The sequence below is a fragment of the Eptesicus fuscus genome, chromosome 20, assembly GCF_027574615.1.
Source record: "Eptesicus fuscus isolate TK198812 chromosome 20, DD_ASM_mEF_20220401, whole genome shotgun sequence".
Lineage (NCBI taxonomy): Eukaryota > Metazoa > Chordata > Mammalia > Chiroptera > Vespertilionidae > Eptesicus > Eptesicus fuscus.
Window position 1 is genome coordinate 3,755,166 of NC_072492.1, and position 26,765 is coordinate 3,781,930.

A 26,765-nucleotide genomic window follows, 5' to 3' on the forward strand; every position below is an offset into this window, starting at 1 on the left:
GCTCTTTTTTTTTTTTTAAAGTATATTTTATTGATTTTTTACAGAGAGGAAGGGAGAGGGATAGAGAGTTCGAAACATCGATGAGAGAGAAACATCGATCAGCTGCCTCCTGCACACTCCCTACTGGGAATGTGCCCGCAACCAAAGTACATGCCCTTGACCGGAATCTAACCTGGGCGGATGCTCTATCCACTGAGCCAAACCAGTTTCGGGCGGGGGTGGGGGGGTGGGGGAGATTCTTGATTAAAAATTTGGTCTATATTGTAATCGCTTTTGTTTTTTTTAATAAAAGGAAATTCACTTCTTAGATCATCGTTGAATTTGCATCCTCTTTTCTCTCATTATGTTAAAAATCTAAAAAAAAATTTAAAATTATATTATAAATTATTATATACATATTGCTTAAAAACACAGTAAGTAGGTACATAATTACATGAACATATTTTATTGTTAGTTTATAAATTAAATCAATTTGATTGTTATAAAGTAACTATATTTTAAAAATTATTTTAATCCTATATTTCTTTCTAAATAATAACAATACTAACTTGTATTATTTTTCCTCTGAATTTGCCGTAACGTAAGTCGTGTCACTTTCAAGGCCGGCGCTAGACTTTTGCCGCCACTATGAAATATAAATAATACGAGTACTGTCTGCTAAATTCAAGAAAATTTATGTATTTATGAAATAAGTAAATTACTTACCTAAATTATCTGAATAGCTGATTTGTAATGACATCACTTGTTTAACTAGCTTCCTAGCACGCAGTACGATGTGTATCGTCTGAGAGACAGTTACAAAATGTTTTCGTCGTTGCCAATCCCCAAAAATGCCATTGTTCATTAAGTCCAAACAATGGTGGTCGAATTCTAACAACTGATCAGCAATGCGAACTTTGATAAGCAGTTCTCGATAATCAGTTCTCAACAATTATTTGTTATTATTAAAGTTTAACATTATAAAATTAACAAAAATAATATAAAACTCATATCCTGGCTAAATAGCCACATGGCCGCCGAAAACCGTATATTCCCTTCCCGTTCTCCCGCCGTTCCCTAGCTTGTGGTGCATTCTTTCCAAAAATCGGGACTTTTTTAAAACGCCGCGGGACGCGGGACAAATTGTTAAAAATCGGGACTGTCCCACCAAAAGCGGGACGTCTGGTCACCTTACCCTAGCCGGTGTGGCTCAGTGGATAGACCATGGGCCTGCGGACAAGGGTCCCAGGTTCCATTCGGGTCAAGGGCACATGCCTGGGCTGTAGGTTCGATCCCCAGTAGGGGGCGTGCAGGAGGCAGCCGGTCAATGATTCTAATAATAATAATAAAAAAAGTCAGCCTGGAGAACTGAAATTATGTTTTTTTTTAAAAAAAAGAATGAAAAGAGGATTCCCTCCCGCAACCCTCCCTGCGCGCTTGAGTGAGCGAGCGACGAAGTGAGGGGGCGGGAGGGATGTCCGTCACTCGGCGTTTGAGGAACGAAGTGCCGATTTGACCACGCTTGTTAGGAATAAAGTGCGAACTTGAATCCACGTTGCCTTTCAAGACTGGAATGCATGAACACCGGCGACTCCAGAAAGGGAAACCTCTCCTGGACCCCGCTCAGGTAGCCCCCACAAGGGTACCCCCCTCAAGGTTAACCCCCTCTAGGGAACCCGTTCCCCACCTGCCGGCCTCCACTCCAGACGCGGCGGAGGGCCGTGGGCGCACCGGCTCCGGCCCGCAGAGGGCGCACTGCTCGCCCAGAGTTCTTGCGCAGCGCTGACCGCTGGCTTCCTGAGCAACCTCCACCGCCCTTCCCTGCTTAACCCGGATTTCTGGGGCCAGAGTCTCACTTACACGTGGCTCAGCTGGGTGCAGCATGTCACCGGAGGTGATTCCCGGCAGGGCATATACCCAGGTCTCCGGTTCCCTGTCCCCTCCGGGCATGTACGGGAGACAGCCGTTTGATGTTTCTCTCTCTCTAAAATCAATAAAAACATATCCTCGGATAAGGATTTAAAATAAGAAAGAAAAAAAAATCCTGCCGAAACCGGTTTGGCTCAGTGGATAGAGCGTCGGCCTGCGGACTGAGGGGTCCCAGGTTTGATTCTGGTCAAGGGCATGTACCTTGGTTGCGGGCACATCCCCAGTAGGGGGTGTGCAGGAGGCAGCTGATCGATGTTTCTCTCTCATCGATGTTTCTGACTCTCTATTCCTCTCCCTTCCTCTCTGTAAAAAAATCAATAAAATATATTAAAAAAAAAATCCTGCCCTAGCAGTCGGCCGGTGGACTGAAGGGTTCTGGGTTCGATTCCCGTCAACGACACATGCCCGGTTCCGGCTCCATCTCCTGTAGGGGGAGTGCAGGAGGCAGCTGATCAATGCTTCTCATCATTGATGTTTCTATTTCTCTCTCCCTCTCCCTTCCTCTCTAAAATCAATAAAATATTTTAAAAAGTATCCTGACTTTTATTTCGGGACACTTTCACTCCCCTCACCACCTCCCTAGGAGTGTTGTTGCTTTTATTGGCCTGCTGTTTGGCTTAGCCAACCCACACCCACTGTGTACAGGCAGAGTAGGCTCACTTGTTGTATAACGGGTTAATAGCAAATATTTTAGGTTTTGCCGTCTTTTTATGGTTCACAACTTTGTCTTTATAGCAGGAAAGCAGCCATAGACAATACTTAAATGAATGAATGTGGCTGAGTTCCAATAAAACTTCAACAAATTTGAATTTCATGTGTCAGGAAATATTCTTTTAACTTTTTCAATCATTTAAACCCAATGTATCATACTCTAGTGTAAAATCTGATGCTCAGAATGAATATAGTATTCCTGGTGTAGCTTTTAATGTACAGTGGGAGATTATTACTTCTCAACCTCTGAGGATACCCCTGATTTGGTATGACCTACGATTTTTCTTCAGGAAAACATCTACTTTGTATGCTTGAAAGAGGTAACTTCATTTTGCTTTCCTATCTTCTTGTTTATAAGCTACAGGGTTCCCTGAATTCTCGGAGGGGAAAGTCTACACTAGAAAGGGCTCTTTTGGGAGAGGCAATATAATATATCATGGGCCCTTAGCATCCCTACATGTTCCTCCTGCTGGGGATGCCAAGAAAGCAAGGTCTTAACGGCTCTCTACCTGGCCATTTCTCAGGCACGTGTTTACAGCAAGGAAATACACAGGGCAGTGTCTCCTGGAACAAGGAGCATGCCTGCTTTCCATGCACTGTAAAAGCAATGGTCCCTCAAGCAGTGTTGCCTTCCTGTAATCAGTCCTGTGCTGGAATCCATCTAGGCCCACCTGTTACCCTCTTGTGGGGAGTCAGGGGGTGGGGGTGGGGCAGGCAAGAGTAATCAGCTTAATGTGAAGTCCAGCTACTGCTTTTGTCATAAGTAATAAAGTTTTTTGTCTAATACCCAGGAGTCTGAGGTCTTCTGTCAGCATTCATATTATCTTTTAAGTGGGGTAAAACCCCAAACCCTTCACAGTTTGGGACAGATATGTAAAATGAGTTTTTTTCTGAGAGTACAAATTTTTTTTATTATATTGTTAAACATCACCTGAAGATATTTTTTCCATTGATCCTTAAAGTGGAAGGGGGAGAAAAGAAGGGGACAGAGAAAGAGAAACATCGATGTGAGACACACATCGATGGGTTATTCCTGCACTTGCCCTGACAGGGGCTGGAGATCGAACCTGCAACCCAGGAACATGCCCTTGGCCGGAATCCAACTGCAACCCAAAAGTGTACAAGGGGTGACGCTTTAACCCCTGAGCAACGCCAGCCAGGGCAGAGAGTAAGTACAATCTTGATTATTTTGCAAATGTTCCTGAAGAGATGCATTAAACACTTCTTGAGGGCACTGTGTTTGGTATGAGACACAGAAATGAATGAGTCTCTCCCTTGTAGGGGCACATTCTCCAGTAGAAAAGAGTCAGCCTAATTCCTCTGTCTCACGTTCCAATCGAATTCATTAGCATGTCCTACAGACCCTACCTTTAATATACCCAGTGTTGGGTCACTTCTCAACCACCAGTTTCTCTAAACCACTGAGACTGCTTCCTAACTGGTTTCCTTGCTTCTGCCCTTGAACCTCTTTAGAGCTTTAGAGTCACCTGGGGAGTTGAAGAAGCACTGATATCCAGGCCCCATCCCAAATGAGTAATTCAGGGCCCCGGCATTGGTACTTTTAAAAGCTCCCCAGGACATTCTAATGTGCAGTTGTGAGACCCACTGCTGCTGACAATGAAAATATATGAAGGGTTTTAAGCAAACCGTGACATGGTCAAATGCACTACTCAACCTATACAGCTGTATGTGGTATTAGATAGTCTCAGGTGTTTTTGTGTTTTTCTTTTTGCAAAAATGTAAAAGGGCAAGATCAGGGGCAGGGTGAACAGTTACCTGGCTACAAAATAATCTAACGAAGAGCTGACTAAAAGCTAGAAAAGAAGTCCATCCAGAGTGGCTCAGTTGGCTGGGCATTGTCTGTGCACTGAAAGGTTGTCAGTTCAATTCCTTTTTAGGGCACTTACCTGGGTTGTGGGTTCAATCTCCAGTTGGGGAATGTTTCTCTCTCACATCAATGTTTCTACCCCCCTCTCTCCCCATTCCTCTCTCTAAACATGTCCTCGAGTGAGGATTAAAAGCCAGAAGTGAAGTAGTGGCAGTGGGGATAGAGAAGAAGGAACTGGAATATATGGGAAGTAAAACCAATAGGACTAAAATAACTACTGGTGAAGAGAGTGGCTTCTGGCCTCCCTCTCAAAGTTATGGTGAATTTAAAGAGGTTTGGGAGTGAAAACAATTCAGTTTTAGATTAAACCACTTAAGGTACTTATTAGACAATTCCAGGTGATCATTGACTATGGTTCTGAAACTTGGGAAAGAGCTGGGTGGAAGAACAAAATTGAAGGTAGAGCATCCTTTGTTGGGCTGTTTTCATTTAAAGATTTGAATATAAGAAACTATGGGAGGAGAGGCAAACTTTCAATGATCTAATTTCATAAAAATATGTTTTATAAATTATAGATACATACTTTTTGTGCTCTGAATTTTCATTTAACATTTCACTTAGAACTCAACTAAGTGCTGGAGCAATGGGTTCCAACCCTTATTCTGTTATGGGATATGTATATGTATATGACCTCAGGCACTTCAGAATCACTTTCCTCACCCACACAGAGTATGGGGACTCATGAGACTTCGTTGGAAGTTTGTAAGGAGGACATTCCAAGAAAAGGGAAGTGTGCACAAGGCCACCCATCCTGTTTATCGGAATTCCGACTTAGGGGAGGACCGAAGACGGTGTCCCTAATTATTCCTTGATCTTTCCAAACAAGTCTGTGCATGTGCAGACCCCTGGGTGTTTACTGGAATCCTTATGCTTAATCTTTGGGTGTCCTTGCTTAAAGGACACTGCAAACACATGTGCCCTCCCACTATTACTTACCCTGCTGACTGTATCTAAAAGATAAACTTAATCTCAAATTGCTGCTACAATAAAAGCCTAATGAGGCAGGCAACTGAGGCTGCCTGGTTCCTTTAGCCAGGCAGCCCCTTAGCCCCCCCTTTCACAGCACGTGTTGGAGTAATCCATTCATTTGTTGCCCAGGGTCTGCTGGTCAGCCCTGGCAACAGAGGACTCAATGTTGCTTACAAGCTTACACACATATTTATACATATTACTATAGTGCACATGCTTGCCATTTTTAATGGCTCTAGTGGTCTAAGGGGCTATATCTTATAGTGAAAGATAGAGCCATGAGCATATCAGAAAGTACATTTGTAGGCACATATGCAAGTGCATTGGTATCATAAGATACAGTCAAATAATAAAATCTAATAGCCTTAAAGTTTTAAAGACCAAGTAAAAAGTTTAGCAAAAAACCCCTAGTATTTAGATTTGCATAAAACAGATGCTCAGAATTCAAATTTAGATCAGAAACATGCCTTAAGGAATGATGGGAAAGAAGTGCAATTAGCTTTTAACAGTAAATTATCAAAATGTTAACAGTTAAAACACAACATAGTAGGTGTCATACATTTAGTTGCTCTTAATTGCTTTGTTTAACCTGCTTGCCAGATTAACCTTCCCTCCTCTGTAAACTTTTCTAATGGCCTCTGCACAGATCTCTTGTAGTGAAGTTTTCTGCTTTCTAGTACACATAACACTTCTATTCTCTACAACTTAGTTGTATAATGCTTAGTTGTTTGCTCCTAGTTTGTCCCAGTGTACATCTCATTACATAATTAGGTATTAGATAAGTAGAGTCATCTTTATGAAAACGAAGTTAACACCCCAGTAGTAATGAGCATGCCTAGCACCCAGATCTTGATTTCTAAACAGATGTCTATTAAAAAGAGCCAGGAATCCCTGGAGAAATGGTCATAAATGAAGCATTGAAAGTGCAAGGTGAACCTGCGATATCTTCTGTCAGAAGGCAATTAAGTGCCCAAAGATGGGAGAGGGAATGTCAAAGGACTGACATAAGAGCTACCTGAAGGGTTCAAACTGGCCAAATTTGGGATAATTTGAGCATCAGAAAAAAATCACAATTTATCATAATACATTGAACCATTTGTCAGCACTGTCAACTCCTTAATATGAGAATTTGTAATTAAAGGAAAGGAACTGAGCATGACCCTGCCTCAAGTGTAGCCCAGCTGATGAAGGTTCACTCTTATAGAATGTCAGTCAATAAATGTAGAAATAATAGAAAATCACCATTTTGCAAATCTTGATGAAATAACTGATTCAGACAAGAATCTTCATTATTGGATACCAAAACCACCAGGTGAATTTATGGCTACACAGGCTATCCATAATCTGCCAAGGTCTCAGTCCACAGATTAACTGCAACAGAAAAACATAACTTTACATTGGGAAGATAAGGTGGTTATAATTGATCAAATTTTGCATCACTGATAGTGAGGCAACCAGATATTAATAAGACTTTTGATATAATATGACATACATCTGTGAAGTGTTAATGTTAAAAATGTTTAACCTGAATACATCAAGCCTTTGGCCCTAATTGCTAATTTACAGAAACTACAGCAACAAGATAAGCAAACCACAGATCTGTTGACTTGATAAACAATCTGGTTGTAAACAACAGTTAAATCCTGAATGTGAGATTCTGCAACTGACCTGCTCCATTAAAAAAAGTCCTGGAAAAAAAAATCAATTTTTTCATATAGATTAAACAAACATTACAATAAAATGTAGTGTGTGAGATCTGACTGAACAGGAAAAATTTAAACATGGGTTAAGCATTAGGTATTAGGAAATTACTCTTCATTTCTTGAGATATGTAATAGTATTGTGATTATAAAAAAGAAAAAGACTGTCCTTATTTTTTATGAGATGCATAGGGGTGAAATGTCATGTCTTTTATTTTCCAATTTTTCAGAAAAATATGGCAAAATGTAAATTTTAAAATCTAAGTGGCAGATGTAATTTATTCCTCTTTAACTTTCAGTATATTTGAACGTCTTCATAATAAAAAGTTGTGGGAAATAAAAAACTTGTATTATATTTAGGCCAGACAACTGTAAAAGTGGGAAAAATACACAAAGATTTAGGATTCTCCACTATTATTATTCAATTATTTTATAAGGGCATCAATGGTTTCAGTGTATTAATGGAAGACCTTTATAAATGCATTATTTATGCAAAACACATAAAAGTAGGAAATACAAATTAATGCAAAGAAAGACGCTAAGGACTATAATACTCCACACATTCCTTCCAGGAGAAAAATGGTGTGTAAGGTATAAAGTGGCAGTATAAAAATTGCATATGAAGTACAATGGTTATTTTTAATCTAATCACTGGCATAAGCATAATTTGAGTATTATACAACCTGGAGATAATCTATAATTTATGAAAGGCAATTCCATAACATCAGGGTAATGAATGACAGGCAAGGAAAAGCAACAACTTCTTGAAGAAAACACTCAACAAGAAAGCCTTGAAGATGTCTTTCCTTCTGCACTTTTTTGTAGGATGTATATATAGTCATGTCCAAATGAAGCCACATGGGTCAACACGTTTAAATTGATATTTATGGTGCCAGAATTTATATGTTTTTCCTCATCTAGCTCAGGAAAACTTCCTGTGCAAATATGTCTCATACTTTCTTAGGACATATTAACAATCCCCATTATTAATATCTCGGGATTCTGTTTCTTCATTTTTAAGTAGTTCTTAACCAACCAATGACCAGTATTTGTTAAATTTTCTTTTCATGTATGTACAAAAATTCTGCCAATTTCACTCCATCAGTTAAGTCTACCTTATTACTCATCTATTTATTTATTAATTCAACTAACAGATATTGACCACCTGCTATACGCAAGGCACTGAAGAAACAAGAGCAAGATGAAATCTCAGCTCTCAGAATATGGTCTAATATTTTGACAGTGGAATGCTGTGGATATTAAATGCAATAGTATTTTTACCTATTGCTATTTGCATTTCTGCCAGTTTTCCTTTTATATTGTTTAGGATTCTGACTCCATTATTATTGTTTAATGATTACTGCATCAATGATAGTTTTTGCATCAATGCTTTTTTCAATGAATTTCCCCCATAAATTTGAAGAGTATACTTATCTATATGAAGGAAAATGAATTCCAATTATTCCTTTAAAATCAATAATTTCATTTTTACTTTCTTCTTACAAACAACAGGATGAATTTTGTTTTTTATTCAATCAGTTTTTTCCCTAAGGTAAACCAAGTAACAGTTCATGTTAAGTTACCTACATATTCACTTTCCACACTGTTGTCTTCATCTTGATTTTTTTCCTGACTCCACTTTCTGCACTGAACTCATATCCATTTTCCATTACTTATTTTCCCTCACATTAGATTTTATTACTTCCTTGCTTTAGGATATGTAGTCAACTTTGGCAACCCATTTTAGGTTTCTTATGCTCATCCTGTGATGTACTAGTTAAGCTCATGTCCTTACTTTAATCTTTCATCAGTTTAGAAAGCTTTTGGTTGCTTCATTTAGCAGTGAATTGCAGCAAAGTACTGCAAAAAGCCCTGAAAAGATCCAATTTAAGAAGTTTGAGCCCTGAGCACAGTAGGCACTCAAAAAACATGTATTTCAAGGAAAGAAATGGACTTTCCACAGTAAAACATCACAGAGTACCCTTAAGCTATAAAATTAGGAGGCAGGTGAAAAAAAAATGGAACAGTATTTTCTTTTTTCTTTCTACAGGATGACAGATGTTAAAACTTAGTGAAACTAAGGCTGTTTTAAAGATTAATTTAAGCTTGGGTGTTTAATTTTTGTCTGTTTAACTAAATTGAATTTGTACATGCCTAAGGGTTATATACACATTAGTTTCTCTATCCTATCATCTTTCACTAAGGTTCTCTTTTTTTAATATTTAAGTATTTAAGGAAAGTATAATTAAACAGTGGTCACTTAGAAATCTTTAAGATACTTTAAAATTTCTCCCCCAAACATGGCAGTTATGGCATAATAAGAAAAGGGAAGTAAAAAGGGGGAGCAGGACCTTTTACATATTTAAGGCTTCAAAGCTGGGAAGAACTAAAAGCCTACTAAAACAGCTTTTCTATTATCCCAGGACTACTCTCTTCCGTGAAATCTCTGCTTGATGGAAGCTTTCACAAGTTACATTCACAAGGCCTCATTAAAAAGTACTTGAAATACAGTAAGAGTTGGTGAGTTACAGATTTCTGAATACTCTTACTTTCACAGGGTTTCTTTCTGGAATAAATCAAGTAAAGGTTAAGAAGTGAAGGAAGGCCTGGCTAGCATGGCTCAATGGTTGAGCATCAATCTACAAACCAGGTCACTGTTGGATTCCTGGTCCAGGAACATGCCTGGGTTTTGGGCTGGATCCCCAGTAGGGGGCGTGCAGGAGGCAGCCAATCAATGAAGTTTCTCTTATTGATGCTTCTATCTCTATCCCTCTCCCTCCTTCTCTCTCTAAAAAATCAATTAAAAAAAAGAAGTGAAGTTTTCTTCTCAAATTTCACATTACATTTAAATAGATTATATCCATATTACCAATTGATACTTCTGCTCAGTGGTATCTAACATATATTGCACTTCTTTTGAATGTGTTAACACAGAGTACAAAATAAAATTTAAATGATTAAGTTGTAACAGCTAAAGTCTTCATATCCATTAATTACGATGTTTGGCACCTGTATGAACACGCTGATGCTGAATAAGGTTTGTACTCTGAGTGAAGGTTTTACCACATATACGGCATCCATAGGGCTTCTCTCCTGTGTGAATTCTCTGGTGTTGAATAAGGCATGTTCTCTGGCTAAAATCTTTATCACATTCATTACATTTATAAGGTCTTTCTCCAGTATGAGTTCTATGATGTTGATTAAGTGATGAGGAATAAATAAAAGCTTTCCCACATTCATTACATTTATAGGGTTTCTCTCCAGTATGAATCCTTTGATGTTGAGTAAGATTTGCACCCTGTCTATATGCTTTCCCACATATGTTGCATTTAAAGGGTTTTTCTCCATTATGAATCCTCTGATGTTGAGTAAGGTGTACACTCTGGCTGAATGCTTTCCCACACACAGTGCATTTATATGGTTTCTCTCCAGTATGTGTTCTATGATGTTGAGTAAGGTTTGCACTCTGGCTGAAGGCTTTTCCACATATTTTACATATATAGGCTTTCTCTCCAGTGTGAGTAGTCTGATGTTGAATAAGAGTTGAGGAATGAGCAAAGGCTTTTCCACATTCATTACATTTATAACACTTCTCTCCAGAATGAATTCTTTGATGTCGAATAAGGTAAGTACTCTGACTAAATACTTTCCAACACTCATTGCATTTATAAGGTTTCTTTCCAGTATGTATTTTTTGATGTTGAAGAAGGTGTGTACTCTGACTGAAAGTTTTCCCACATTCGTTGCATATATAAGGTTTTTCTCCAGTATGAACTCTCTGATGATTAATCAGTGATGAACTGTGGCTGAAGGTTTTACCACACTCCAAGCATTTATATGGTTTCTCTCCAGTATGTGTCCTTTGATGTATAGTAAGGTGTGCACGCTGACTAAAGTCTTTCCCACAGTCATCACACTTATATGGTTTCTCTCCGGTATGAATTCTCTGATGTATAGTAAGGTGTGCTCGCTGGCTGAAGGCTTTACCACACTGGTGGCATTCATATGGTTTTTCTCCAGTATGCATTCTCTGATGTGCAATAAGGGATGAGAGGTGCCTAAACTCTTTCCCACATTCTTCACATTCATATGATTTCTCTTTGGTATGGGTACTTTGGTGTTTCACATAGGATGGGTATTTCCTAAACTTTTTCCCACACACATTACATTTATAAGGCTTTTCTCCAGGATAAAATTTCCTGTGTACAATACCATATGAGATATGATTGAAGGTTGCCATGTTTTCATCATATGTATATGTCTTATTATCTGAATGGGTATCAAACTGTATAATTAGGTTTGAATGTTTTTCAAAATGATTTCCATATATATCATATTTACTAAGATACTCTTCTGTAGGATCATCATCTTGTGAAAAAACTGACTTCAAACTGAAATTTCTTTCACTAGTGGGAATTTTCATGAAGGTATCTGGTGATTGCCTCTCTAATCTGTCACCATAGTCATAAGGTTCTTCCAATTTGATGGTCTGGGTTCCATCTGTTGTGAACCCAGCAATATTTTTAACTGGATTACAATCTTGGGCTTCTGTTTCCCATCCTGAAATAAAAAGAATATAAAAAGGAAACTGCCAAAATAGAAGCAATACACTGAATGTGAATAAAATGCTTAAAAAACCATGGCTCAGACAACCTCATATGATGGTCCTTAAAGCTTGGGAAAGGATAATAAAAGGGCAGAAAAACAGAAGACAAAACTGAAAATGGAGAGACTCCTCACTATTCAACATGGGCATAGAGTAAATAAAATAGGTTAGGTCAGGTGACAGAGCTAAGAGAAGTGAATACAGTGGATAACATTGTATAGGATAACTTGGGGTGGCTTTAATTGTGTGATTTATAACTAGAGGCCCAGTGCATGGGATTTATGCACTGGTGGGGTCGGCCTGCTGTGGGAGCGCCCCTCATCCCAGTCAGCAGAGTGGCTGTGGACCCACTGGACCCTCCCTCTGAGTGGCTGTTCCCGCTGTGCTGCGGAAGCAGCTGCTCATCCTGGTCAGCTGAGTGGTGCTCCCACTGTGGTAGTGCACTGACCACCAGGGGGCAGTTCCTGCATTCAGCGTCTGCCCCCTGGTGGTCAGTGTGTGTCATAGCGACCAGTCATTCCACTGTTTGGTCTATTTGCATAATAGGGTTTTATTATATAGGATTATCTAATTTATATAATGAGTGCATAAAGTGGACATGCTATCATAACTCCTTCTTATCTACTCTGCACAATCCTACATATTATCAAAACAATTGCATGGTGCTTTTCATACTTAAATATGTCTAACTCTCCTATATCCTAAAACAACAGCTCTCAAAAGTACAGTTCCCAGCCCTGGCCAGGTAGCTCAGTTGGTTGGAGCATTGTCCTAATACGCCAAGGCAGTGGGTTTGATCCCTGGTCAGGGTACATACAAGGCTTAATCAATGAATGCATGAATGGATCCAAAGCAAATCGATGTCTGTCTTTTTCTAAAATCAGTAAGTAATAATAATAAAAATCTTTAAAAAAAAGTACAGCCCCTAGGCTGGAGGCTAAGCATCACTATCAACTATCACCTGGGAATACGTTAAATTATTGCACCCCACCCAGACATACTGAATGAGAAACTTAGGAAGTGAGGCTGAACAATCTGTTTTTTTTTTTTTTTTTTTTAGCAGCCCACCAGGTTGTTTTGATGCACATGAAAGTTTGAGGATCAGTGGCATAAAGGTTAAAAGTTAGAGAGAAAAACGTTCAAAATACCTCCAATTTGGCATGTGGTCCCAAAATATTCAAACCTTTTCTATTCTACTCTATATTCTACCACACTTCGTATTCAGCTTAACTTAAAGTTCAAAGTTATTCACATAATTTAAAACTACTTCCTCATAATCTTCTATAGATGCTATGCAATTCCAGACTCTAAGCCTTCTCTTATGATACCTATCCCATCTATTAAAAAAGCTCGTTTTTCTCTCCTTCTTAGAGTTCTAAGTACAGATTAGGCTGACTCATATAAAATTGTCTTCCACTGGCCAGGTGGCTCAGTTGTTTGGAGCATCGTCCTGTACACCAAAAGTTTGTGGGTTTGATTCTGATCAGGGCACATACCTAGGCTGCAGGTTTGATCTCAGATTGAGGTGCATATGGGAGGCAACCAATCAATGTGTGTGTCTCTCTCTCTTTCCCTGCCTCTCTCTCTAAAAAAACCCAATAAAAGCATATCATCAGGTGAGGATTAAAAAACCCACATATAAAATTGTCTTTTTTGTAGGTCAATATGGCTGAATATTAGCAGTTTCATATGGCTCAACCTAATATAATGTGGGGCCATGACAAAACTTGGCCTTACATTTTTATTTCACAATTTTGTGTGTTACTTATATTTCCAACCTAGTTGTTAACTCTGGAACTAACTTATGCTTCTTTTACATTTCCTTCAAAAAATGGCCCAAGACTGGACATGGTGGCCACTCACCTGAACTGATAAAATAAGACAGTGAAAAGGTGGACCCAAATGAAGATGCGTGCGTGCGAGCACACACACAAAACAAACAAAAAACTCTGACCCCAACCAAACGTGCTTGCAAAGCAATCAAATATGTATAGGCATAGCTTGGAGATATTGTGAGTTTGGTTCCACGTCACTGCAATAAAGCAAATGTCACAATAAAGTGAGTCACATGAGTTTTTTGTTTTCTCAGTGCATATAAAAGTTATGTTTATATTATACTGTAGCCTATTAAGTGTGCAATATCTGATGTCTAAAAAAATGTACCTACCTTAGTTAAAAAACAATATATTGTTAATAAATGCTAAGCATCATCTGAGCCTTCAGAAAGTTGTAATCTCTTTGCTGGTGGAGGGTCTTACCTTCTATTTGTAAAATATTCAGTATCTGTGAAGTGCAATAAAGTGAAGCACAAAAGTGAGGTATGCCTGTATTTGTTGATGTCTATTATGTTTCCATTATGATAGTTCAAAACAGATTTAAGTTACAGTAACTTTCTCCTTTGAGATCAGGTGGGAAACAAACATTAAGAATTATTTAATGAAATAATTAAATATGGAATTTATAATGTAGCAAAAATAATACCAAATAGTTCAGAAACTTTCTAAGATGCACATCCAAGTATAATAACCACAAATATATTCATTCAATGGAATCAACCATCAAAAAAGGAGTAGCTAGCATAGGGGATAATGGAGTATTAATAACTGATAAAAGTAATTAGGTAGGTCTATGTACATTAATATAAAAAGATGTGCATGATGTATTATTAAGTGAGAAAAAAAAAGAGGTAGGTATATAACAGTATGTAGAGCAAGAATCTACCTGTGTAAAGATATGTTACATATCTTATAAATAAAAAACACACATACATTTATACACATTATACACTATAGTGATAATCTAAGGGAAAAGGTCTTAGTAATGGGTGAGAGGAGAGAGACATATTTTATTTGGCTTTCTTGTGCTGCTTGAACTTACAAACTATTTTTATTACTTTGATTTCAATTAAAAAAATCAGAGTTGATACTAGAAAATGATTAGGACTAATCTATACTAATAAAAGGGTAATATGCAAATTGGTCAGGATGCCCTCACAGTAACGACCAAACAGCAGGCTGCGTGAGGCGACCAGGCTGGCAGGAGAGTTAGTGAGGGACGACCAAATGACTGAACAGCAGGCGGCATGGGGCGACGAGGCCAGCAGGGGGGTTAGTGAGGGATGACCGAACGACTGAACAGAAGGCTGCGTGGGGCAACCAGGCCGGCAGGGTGGGGGAATTGAGGGCGACCAGGTCGGCAGGGGGGGCAGTTGGGGGCGACCAGGCTGGCAGGAAGGTGAGCAGTTAGGAGTCAGTGGTTCTGGACTGTGAGAGGGATCCCGGATTGGAGAGGGTGCAGGCTGGGCTAAGGGCCCCTCCCCGCACATGCACAAATTTCGTGCACTGGGCCTCTAGTATTAAATAAAAAAAGCAGTATCATAACTAGCATGAAAACTCATAGACAAATATTACCAAAATGCTAACAATAAACTTATAGGTTTTCAAAAGTATTTTCTAATATTTAATAAATTGGCTATGCCTTTCATTGTTTAGCACTAGAAATGTAGTTTATTACTTTTACAGAAAAAAAGAATTAAAAACAACTTCTTTAAAACAGATTTGTTACTTCTCCTCCACCCCCAAAAGAAACAAAATGAGAATGTTAATGGACTGTGTAGGTAAATATGTGAGTGTGCATGCATGTACACACAACAACACAATGAGATAATACCAGAAGCTGAGTTTAACTTCTATGTAATCAGAATCCATCTATGATAGACTATTTCATATACCTGAAAAGGAAATACTAAAGGTCATAATTAACAAGCTTAAAGTAACAAGTCTGAAAGATGACCATGACAAAATTGCTACTCTAAAGCATACGTTTTTAAATCAATCAATTCATTGGAAGTTCAGAACTTGAGATAATTAAGCAGAGCTTAAAGATGTGTATATAACTAACCAGAATGAATTGATTAGAAGTAATAAGTATCTACTGGTCAATAGGGCCAAACAATGGTACAGCTCTAATAGAAGAGATCAGTGTTGACTCAGGTAATCAAGGAAAGCTTTGGGGATGGAAGGAGGCATGATATGAGTTGAACCTTAAAGAATGGCTACGTCCTGTGTGTGTGGGGAAAACCTATAAAAGTTCTGAGACAAGACTGGCCTTTGAAGACCAATAAATACTACTACTCTATTTGTGAGTTATCAAAGTTTCAATTTCCTAAAATATGACTGATTAGATATCCTAACCAAAGGTTCAACTTATATCACTAAGATGGTAAGAAAACAAAATCTTCAGAAGCCAAAAATCAAGTAAAGACAAGAAGATAGAAAATCAGCAAGAGCTCAAGTTGGCTGCTTGTGACAGATCCTCAAACCTGTTGATGACCCTTAAGATTCCACTTTGAGGGTGCAAGGGGCTCAGGGACCAGAAGAAAGAGCCTAAGGCCCAATCCTAAGCTTTAGGAGGGAAGGTTGACAGGAGTCTATACACTCTGTATTACGCTCTGTATAAGGACAGGCTAGAAAACAAGCAAAAAAAACCCCACAAAAAAACAAAACACCTCACCTCTACAAGATACAAAAAGGAATTTGCCTTTTTCAGTCTTGGTGTTTTTTGGCAGGAGAAAACTGTCCTCTCAAAATACATGACCATAAACTGCTCCCTTTTGTGGCTTTACAACCCTAATTTATGCTACCTGAATAATCTAAAAGACCATGCTGAGAAGTCAACTTAAAGTGCTTCCAGAGGGACAGTACCACTCAGAAGTCTATCCTAACTCTAGTTCAGGCTTATTTCCATTATGCTATGCATGTTTTCTCATTGTTTAGAGTGTGCTGAAATAATTCCCCAAAGAATTTAGTGTGCTACAGGTATAATTTATGTCATTCTGCCAAGGCAAATAAAGCCATAAATTATGAGAAGAACAAGCTTTTCAATTAGTGTGACCCTTAAAATACCTAATGACCAGATAAAGTAAAAAAAAAAAAAAAATCAGATAAAGTTTAAAAAAGTGAATCAAGTCATTCTAAGGTAGTCACTATTGTTTAATTTACTGTAATGCTGTAGTCCAGCGTCAATATTGGTAGACACACTAGAAGTCAGTGCCTTAAAAAAACAGGAAAGTAAAATGCAAACAGAATATAGAGTGCTCCATTAGTCATACTAGTATTTATGATTTCTGCAAAGAGAAATAGAGGAAGGACAAACCAGAAACAAATAAACATGTTTAACTACAGGGAGTGGATGGAACATGGCAGAAGAGATGAGAGTGTGTATCTTTCTTTTTAAAAAATTTTTATTTTTTTTACCTTTTATTGACTTTATTGGGGTGATACTGGAGAGTGTACACCTTTCCACATAGTTTTGAGTTAGGAACCATGTTAATGTTTTTATATACTAAAAAATGTTTAAGAAAAAAAACAAAACAAGAAAACACTAAAACTGAGCACAAACAGAATCAAACAAACTTAGCTGTATATGTTACGACTAGTGGCCTGGTGCACGAATTTGTGCACATTGAAAGGAAATTAATTAGAAGAAATATTTTAGTATCGCTATTCACCCTTTCTCTATAATAGAAGTGTCAACCAAATTCACGATTGACAATGACAGATGGAAACACACGCGTGTGATTGGTGCCAGCAAGAGCTTTATACATATTGCGCATGAGTGAGTCAACTTAGCCTTTTATATATATAGAATAAACTTGCTTAACTAGACTGCTTTCTGATTTAGCTAAACTTTTCCCAGCCCAGTGAAGCACAACTTCTCTTTCAGGTAACTGTCAGCAACACGGCAGTAAATATCAACATAAAGCAGATTATTATTGTAGATCACAAAGGGTAAAATATGTAACTGCAGCAGTGTTTGACTATATTCTGAAGTCATTTTCAAGGTCCACCATTTCTTACTTCTTTTCAGTCGGGTCAAGTTCAAAGCTTTCTAAATCTCAGTTTTCTGGCTAATGAAAATAGGATTCCCCTGAGTCTCCTATCTACCTACTCCAGGACTTCTGTGAGGATCAAATGAGATGAGGCACGGGAAAACGCTTCATAGACATTTGGTTAAAGTGTGAAATGTTTGCACCTGGCTATAAAGCAAGTCGTGTTCCTGGGCTGAAGAAACTGCAAGGAGGCTAGTCGCTAGGGAGAGGAAGCCGGGCATTGCTATGTGACATCATTACCCGGATGGACACTTAGCATATTAGCCTTTTATATATATAGATAGCTAGGAGGAATAATTCAAGTAACTTTTGAAACAAGTGTTCTGTATAGCCTCAGTGGAATATATATAAGGACAAAAAGGACTTTGAAGAAACTCTGAACCTAGACAGTTTGTTATTGTATGATATTGATATTCCCAAAACCATTTTTGTGTTTATTATGATACAGCAAGTGGGTAAATATACTGATGTTGTTGGGAACCAGGTTATTCATTGTATGGGAAAGGAAATACACAATGGAATATGGGAAAATACAAAATGGAATTAGAGTTATCAGTATAAATTCATGAGAATAAAAAACAAACCCCTGAAACTACATACATAATACATATACATATCTACTGAACAGATTGAGAAGCAATGATACCTCATAGTAGTGAGTACACATACTGCCCAAATCCTAGTTTCTAAGCACTATTTTCAGTTCCTTAGAGAAATTATAGGTCTAAGGTAGGTGCAAGGTGACATAAAGAATATATTGTGCCAGAAAGCAAGGAAATGCTCAAAGATTAATGGTGATATCTGAAAAGGACACTAGTTTGAAAGGCTCCCATTGAGGCGGTCCAAGATGGTGATGTTGGAAGATCCTGAACTCACCTTAACCAAACTATCATCAATAATGAGATAAAATTACATTATGTGTCTGTTGAGGAAATGCAATGAGAAGTCCATACCTATAAAGTATTCTTGGCAAAATTATCTAATCAGAATCATGAGGAATATTCAAGCAAATGTGGGTTACTAAAAAACAAACAAACCTGGCCTGGATCCTTCAAAAAAAGTCAGCATCATGAAAGATTAAAGGAAAAGGAAGGGAGGGAGGGAGGGAGGAAGGAAAGGCTGGGGCACAGTTCTAGATTAAAAGGGACTAAGAGCCCGGGCAGTTTGGCTTGAACTAGAAGGTGACAGTTCGATTCCTACTCAGGACATGTGCCTGGGTTGTGGGCTTGATCCCCAGGAGGGGGTGTGCAAGAGGCAGCCAATCTCGATGATTCTATCATCACTGATGCTTCTCTCTCCCTCTCCCTCTCTCTGACATCAATAAAAAACATATTAAAAAAAAAAAGAAGTAAGATAAAATAAAAGGGACTAAAACATTGATAACCAAGTGGAACATGCGATTCCTGACTAGATCCTAGATTGGGGAGAAAAACATCTATAAATGATATTTTGGGACAGCTAGAGAAATCTAAGTATTTGACTATCAATTAGATAAGATTATTATTTAAATATTAAACATTTGGAGACAATGTTGTTATACTTATGTAGAATGTCCATGTTATTAGAAGATATATATTGAAACATTTAGGGGTGAGATGATATGATACTTGCAACTAACTTTCAAATAGTTCATTGTAAAAACAAAGTATGTGTGTGTACATGTAAAGAGATAAGGCAGCCCTGGCCAGTGTGCTCCATGGTTAGAGCATCAGCTCGCACACGAAAAGGTTGCAGGTTCCATTCTCAGTCAAGGGCATGTGCGTGGGTAGCAGCAGGTTCATCCCCAGCCTAGTCAGGAAGTGTGCGGGAGGCAACCAATTGATGTGTCTCTCTCACATGGATGTTCTCTCTCTCTCCACGCCCACCCCCGCCTTCCACTCTCTCTAAAAAATCAATGGAAAAACTATAAGGCAGCCTGGCTGGTGTGGCTCAGTGGTTGAGTGTCGACCCATAAACCAGGAGGTCACGGTTTGATTCCTGGTCAGGGCACATGTCCAGGTTGCAGGCTCAATCCCTGGGGAGGTGGGCAAGGGGATGCCTGAGGCAGCCAATCGATGATTCTCTTTCATCACTGATGTTTCTAACTCTCTCTCCCTTCATCTCTCTGAAATCAATAAAAAATAAGGCAAAAGTGGCTGAATGATGATAAATGGTGATTCCAGATAAAAAATATATGTGTTCAATGTATTGTTCCTACAACTTTTTTACTGGTTTGAAACCTTTCAAAATAAAGTTGTGAAGGAAGGAATGGGAACCACCAAAAAGTCTATCAACAGGGAACAGGTTCAATAAAATATGAGAGACACAATAAAATTTGATACAGGTATTTAAGCTCTTTACATACCCATTTGGAACACTTATCAAGCTGTGCTTTTAAGTAATAAAAGCAAAGTACATTACTATGTGTACAGTATGTTACCATTTATATTAGAAAACGGAGAAAAATATTTTCATACTAACTTTATATGCAAACAAAACAAAATAAATGCCTTAAAGAATAAACTAAAAACGAGTAACAGTGGTTGTGTGTTAGGGAGATGTAGGAACTGGGTGAATGTGGTACACAAGTGTGAGATTTTTGTTTGGCTTTGTATGAAATTTTAAAATGGCCCTGGCTGGGTAGCTCAGTTGATTATAGCATCGTCTCAATATGCCAAGGTTGAGGGCCCGATCCCTGTTCAGGGCACATATAAGAATCAACCGATGAATGCATGAATAAGTGGAACAACAAATTAATGTTTCTCTCTCTCTCTTCCTTCCTCTCTCTCTAAAAATCAATAAATAATATACTTTAAATCGAAAAATATATTTTATATATTAAAAATATTATGATCTTGTGAATAAATTGTCTTCTCAAATACTTAGAAAATAAAAAATAAAGCAATGAGTTAGGAAAGTAGAGGCAGGGGGCTATAAAGTTTTGTCAGTAAATAAAATGAAAGAAACTCAAATAGAAGGTTTGAAACTTAAGACTTCAGAAGACATTCATGCATGCTTAAGTGAGAGGGAAGGAACGATGGCACAATGAAAGCCTCAGACAAAGGCTAAGGGACGGGACTCAAGGGTCATGGGGAAGGATACATGAGACATAAGGGGATACATGATATCTGGAAAATCTTTTCCTCAAGATGCTCTCTGCAAGAAAGTGTTCTTGAGACTGGATGTCTTTGTGGAAAGTGACTTGGCCATATTTAAAAATATATCTCACCACACGCAGGGGAATATAGTCTAAGTGCAGAGGTTCTCATCCACCACTGATTCTCTCACCTGGAGTAGGGCCTTCTAATATTTCTTTCATCACCATCCATGGTTCTTCCAATATAGGAATCACAGTTGGTCTGTACACTGTAAGTCCTGTTCAAGGGGAATATAATGAGTTTTATCCTGGGTATAAACATTTGTTTAAATTTTATTACCTGATTTCTCCAAATGGATAGACCCCTACAGGAAAACAATAGTTCATGGATGTGACCTAATAAATTAGGTCCTTGTCCTTTTCAGAGCTAGGATAAAAATCCCTGGCACCTTGAAGGTTATGTGCTTAGAGATCATGGGGGAAGGAGATCATAGGGGAAGTAGGGAATGAGCAAGGCACAGCATTGGGTGGCAGCCCCGTGACACTGCACATCAGTTTTCAATGATCTTCTACTCAGAAACCTTTCCCTTGGGATAAGGGACTAGAATATAGCCACTTCTGTGCCCAAATGCAATCAGCACAACTCATCTCTAGGCCTCCATTCTTAGCAAAGTACTTTACAGGTCCAACCCATTTTTAATAATGGAGGGGGGAAAAAGATACTCTGGTGACTATGCAGGGGCAGGGTGGGTGCAGATGATGCTTACCTAGAGAAACCATGTTCCAATAGTTTTGTAATGTTACAGTCTTGTACAATTCCTTCTGTACAGGACGCATTAGCTCCCAGTCCTCCTGGGTGATATCCACAGCCACATCTCTGAATGTCATTGATTCCTAAAACATCAAATATAATTTAACTTGGTTCAGGAACTAGTAGGAAAGTGATAGTGATAATACCAGGTAGGTGTGAGGTGGAGAGAATCATAGAATCTTGAGCGTTAGTAGGGCCCTAAAAGTTTTCTAGTCAAAACTTTCACCCAATGTATGGATGAGCATACCCGAAACGGCTTTAAAGGGAAGTTTGAAAATAGAGTGGAATTATTGTTTTCAATTGCCACTAGTGCATATATTGGTGGCTTCATCTTAAAGAAGAGTTTTAAACACAGATGACACAGAATAAATGGTTTTGCTCTTCAAGCTCTGCCTTAAGAATAAGTTCAGTGTGTTATAACCTGGAACTGTGGTATTCTGTGTGCTCTATGATGAGATGCAGAGCCCTTCCTTTCTGCACCACCCTGTTTAATGGCTGAACTTTCAGATACATTTCACATCTCTTTGGTTCTCTTCCTTTTGTTAAAAAAAGAAACTACGTTTCTTTAAAAACTTATATTGGGATTCTGAAATCATATTAAGTTTATAAGTTAGGGAGAACTTTTTTTTCACAATATTCACAGCTTCTTTCACATCCTATAGAATGATACAGAACATGAAGGTATTGCAAAATTTATATTCTGCTTAGCTCTACCTATTTTAAATTTGAAAGGGGGGGTAATAATGTGAATGAAATATTTTATCATCTATCTGATTTTATGTATAAAAATGATTAATTTTTGTATGCAATTTACTGTAGCAGTCATTTCACTCAAATTTTTATTATTGTTTTTAACAGTTTTTCCCTTGATTTTCTTAAATTTTTCAGGTAAACATTCATATTACCTATACATAATTTTATAATGGTTTCCAATTTCAGACCATCTATGTTTTTACAGTAAACCTTTATCTTAAAATGGCCTGAGTTGCTCTTCCTTAAAATAAAATGATCAAAAGTAACTCCATATAATACATTGCTTTTAATCACTTGTTCATGAGGAAAAATAATATTAGTAAATATTGTTTACCCTACTGTGATCTTATTGATTACTTACAATCCAAGGTAACAAGTCTCATAATATTTAATCCTCATAGAGGAATATTCTACTTATTAGAGTCGAATAACTCAAGCTGGGTGGTTAAGTACCTTTCCCCAACTTACAGATCAATGGTAGAACCAGGAACCAAACCTAGATCCATTCGGCTGTGCAGGCCAATCCCTTAACCTCAATACCATTCTTATTGCCTTAAAGTACAGAAGTGAGCAAAGGCATCCCCATTTCCTACACAGGGCATTCATCTACCTTAATAGGCCAAGGTGACTGAAAGAGAAAAACTGAGGATTATGTTCTTGATAGGATTTTTGGGGACACAGAAGTCAGAAGGACAGGAAAGAAAATGTCATCACACACTATGAAGACTTTTTAAAATCACAGAAGACACTAAAACTCACTTTGGTCACCAAGTCATTTAGCCACCCAGCCTGGAAAGCATGTCTTCCTTTGGGATCTTCCTCTGGGATCTCTTGGGTAAAGGCAGAGTTTGGAGGAGCAGCTAGGGAAGAGAAAGAGACCATGCTGGAGATAAGTCCTATTTGAATTGCCAAATAGATGCCTATATTTTCTCTCCCTTCCTTTCATTTATCTTTTTATAGATGCCTATATTTCCTTAAAGTGAGAATTCAGAAGGAAAGCAAACATAGCACCCCTACTTAAAAAAATCAGCAGGAAGAAGCAAGGACTTGTCCTAAGACATCAGTGCAGGCTTTAAGAACGAGTCTGCTCTGGCACTCTTAAGTATATATACCAAATTCACAATTTTCTACTAAATCCTCATGTGATGTAAATTTTGTGAGTTGTATCTTCACTTAATAAGCAAATGTTATCTGGACCCTTTTCTACCTATTTGGAAGTGTTACTGTAAAACCCAATTCAAAAAGCAAATGATTTATTGGTAGAATGGTTCAAACCTCTGCAGGTAAACTTCCTGAGGGCCCACAAGGGGGAAATCTGGTTGTGTTTGATCACTGTTTTATGACGCATCTCCTCTGGGTTTAGAGAATGTGTCTGTGGTTCCAAGAAATCTGAAGGGAAATAGCATGCAGGATGAGGATCATGTTCAAGCCTGTTCTCACTCTCACTGACCTTCCTTCTCCCCATTTCGTTAACAGGCAGCTCTATAATATGCTTGTTGTCTTCTCAAACCATCCAGGATCCCTCCCCTCTTTGCTCTATAATTCTCACCTTCATCTTCTAGAATCTTAGTCAAATCCTCCACCAGGGTCACTACTTCTTCGCTGCTCTCTGGGTACTGGGACTTTACCCAAGTCCTAACCTCCCCAGGCAGGATTGTCAGGAATTGCTCCAGCACCAGCAGGTCCAGGATTTGTTCCTTTGAGTGAATCTCAGGTCTCAGCCACTTCAGGCAGAGCTCTCGGAGTTGATTCAATGCTTTTCGAGGACCAGCCATGTCTGGGTATGGAAAATTCCTAAAATTCTGTCGACAGGTCTCAGTGTCACGCAGGAGTCTTGAAGCAAGGCTTTCTTTTTCTGCATTGCTGGGTCCACTCTGAGCCTTGTCTGGCTTCCACATTAGAAAGAGTTGGGAGCGTGAAGAACTGGTCATCCTCTTGCTCGGGGCTGACATTGCAGGAGAGTCAATCTGGCAGTATCCTTTATTTCTCTAGTGGTGAGCCAACTGCTTGAAGTCTCATGCTAGAGCCACAAGGACATTATATGTAGGGCTGCTGCAGCCAGAGGCACAACAGAGTCAGGGTAGGGTTATCAGCCTTAATTACAAATTCCGAGCCTACTACTTGCAGGGATGGTTAAGGGACCCTAAAACACAAGCACAGACCACAAGTTCAAGAATTCCTGGTGCTCTCTCCTATACACATACACAAACAGAAAAAGACTACCCAGTGTGCACAGAAAGAAACATACAGACTTCACCATGGCCAGCGCGCTCAGTGGTTGGAGCGCGCCGAAGGGTCGAGAGTTCCATTCCGGTCTAAGGCATGTACCTGGGTTACAGGTTTGTTCCCATGCCTGACTGGCACGTGTGGGAGGCAACCAATTAATGTGTCTCTCACATCGATGTTTCTCTCTCTCTCCCCCCACCCTCCCTTCCATTCTCTAAAAATCAATGAAACAATTATCCCCGGGTGAGGACTAATAGCAACAAAAACTACACCACAACCACCACCCCCCCTAAACCATACAGACTTTACCTTGTCTTTCTATCTTTAGACTTCTAATAAAGGGCGAGCCATTTACCCGCCTCTGCATATTAATTTCGGCCTATTCTAGCTTTTCATTGACGCCTGGGGAGACCAGCCGCTTGGACTGGAAAAAAGAAGAAGAGGTTGGTGTGATCTGAAGCCCGCACATGCTTCTAAAGGAGACAATTCCTTCTGAACACACTGAAACCAGGATGCCGGAAGAAACCCCCCCAACAGGCCTGACCGGGAGAAGAACCCCAACACCTGTCCACAGGCTCCAGCTCGGAGCCCTCCCCAACCACAACCGTGTCACCCAGGCCAACTGTTTACAAGGTCCCGCACAGCAGATGTGCTGGCCTTGCCGCCCGTCGCCTCCCGTTCCCAGCAGGTCTCCGAGCTCCTCTTCAGCCCGAGGACCACCCCCAGGGCAGCATTTACTCCGTGTTCACCTCCCCGCAGGCCGCCAGCACGGGCGTCCGTGACATCATTACCTGTCGCCGGGACGGAGAGGCCGGAGGCCCCGGCAACAATGGCGGCCGGCGCGGGCCCTGGCGGCGGGCTCGGTCCCAAGCTGCAGAGGGGCCTCTGGCTCCGCCACTGCCCTCCCCGGAGAGCACGGGCGTCTTGGCCTGGAACGCGCGCTCCACCCCAGTTCCGAGAGGCCCGGCCGGGAACCCTCGGAGCCTCGGGTCCGCCGAGACCTCGCCTGGGCGCCACTGCGCATGTGCGCGAGGCCGACGCTACGTGTCCGCTGAGCCAATCGGAAGCCGTGCCCCGGCTCGCCTCTCTCTGCGGACTTGTCGCCATGGCAACCTCCTCCGGCCTAGCCCCGCGACTTGCTGGTTAGCCTGCAAGGCAGCGAAGGGGTCCTCGCTCCAAGTTGTCCTGGTCAGAGGCAGGACTTGGAGGGGCAGGAGCTCCCCGCATGTTGCGGGGGAAGAAGCGCGCGGACGGGAGGGTTGGAGCCCGCTAATCAACCAGAGTAAACCAGGTGCCAGAGTTCGCAGAAGGATGGGGAGAGGAGGTGTGGGTCTAAAGGTGAAAAGCCCCAAGTGCTGGCTGGGGCTTTACTGTAAGCGGACATTCACTGTTAAAGGTTCTGAGCCCCCGCTCCTTAGGAATCTGATTCCGAGACTCTCAGATTGGAATAAAAAAAACAGTATCCGAAAGCATGCTGTTTACAAGAGGCTCAAAACATACACAAAATGCTTGAAAAGAAAAGGATAGAAAAACATAGTCCAGGTGTTCCTGTTATCTAATGCTGTTTTGGCAAACCACTGCCAAACTTCGTGGTTTTAAAGGACAAGCATTATTGTGCTGACGGGTTCTGTGGTTCAGGAATTTGGAAGGGGAACCCCGGGCGGGCGTGGCTCTCCTTCGCTGCACTGTCTGGAGCCCCAGGGGAGGCGATTTGACGGCAGCGAGGGTCCACTTCCAAGAAGGCTTCCTTACTCACGTCTTGTGCGTGGGCTGAGGTGGCCTAAGGATGAACTCAGCTTGGATTTGACCGGAGTGCCTACTTGTGGCCTTTCCAGCACCAAGTGCAAGGGTGGTTGGGCTTTTCACATGTGGCCCCGGCTTCTGGAGCAGTCTTCTAGTGAACCCAGAGAGAGGCTCCCTTGGAAGTCTCATAGCATCACTTCCATCACACTCCCAGTCAAACCAGTTACAAGTCTATGCAGAATCAAGCAGAGGTAGGTGTAGACCCCAACTCTTGATGGGAGGAGTGTCAGAGAGTCCTAAAGTTACCACACCAGGCAAATGTGTCAACTTGGCTTAGGCTACAGTCTCCCACTGTTCAACCATATTCTAATCTGGCAGCTTGCTGGCGGCGAGGGCACTATCACCTGAGGTTGGTGCAGTGCTGAGAGTGCATGTGAGGCTGTAGTAGCATGATTATTAAAACTGTCACTGGTGTAGAATGAGG

General features: G+C 40.0%; 1 protein-coding gene across 1 annotated transcript; it reads right to left on the reverse strand.

Moving 5' to 3' along the window:
• Positions 1–607: 607 nt before the first annotated feature.
• On the reverse strand, positions 608–25,353 carry LOC103299376 (zinc finger protein 287). Its single transcript, XM_054709525.1, has 7 exons — positions 25,330–25,353; positions 23,862–24,455; positions 23,072–23,172; positions 21,516–21,642; positions 20,940–21,026; positions 6,719–6,847; positions 608–625 (listed from the first exon to the last, which is right to left on the reverse strand). The coding sequence occupies exons 2-6, from the start codon at positions 24,262–24,264 to the stop codon at positions 6,810–6,812; spliced, it is 756 nt and encodes a 251-aa protein (XP_054565500.1). The 5' UTR covers positions 24,265–24,455; positions 25,330–25,353; the 3' UTR covers positions 608–625; positions 6,719–6,809.
• Positions 25,354–26,765: the final 1,412 nt, after the last annotated feature.

Excerpts from the sequence above, each read along its gene's own strand:
- LOC103299376 (XM_054709525.1), bottom strand. The coding sequence starts at position 24,264 with ATGTCAGCCCCGAGCAAGAGGATGACCAGTTCTTCACGCTCCCAACTC. Across the intron at positions 21,027-21,515 it reads TTGGAACATGGTTTCTCTAG|GACTTACAGTGTACAGACCA; the intron begins GTAAGCATCATC and ends CCCCTTGAACAG. Across the intron at positions 6,848-20,939 it reads ATTAGAAGGCCCTACTCCAG|TTAATCTGTGGACTGAGACC; the intron begins GTGAGAGAATCA and ends TTTCTGTTGCAG.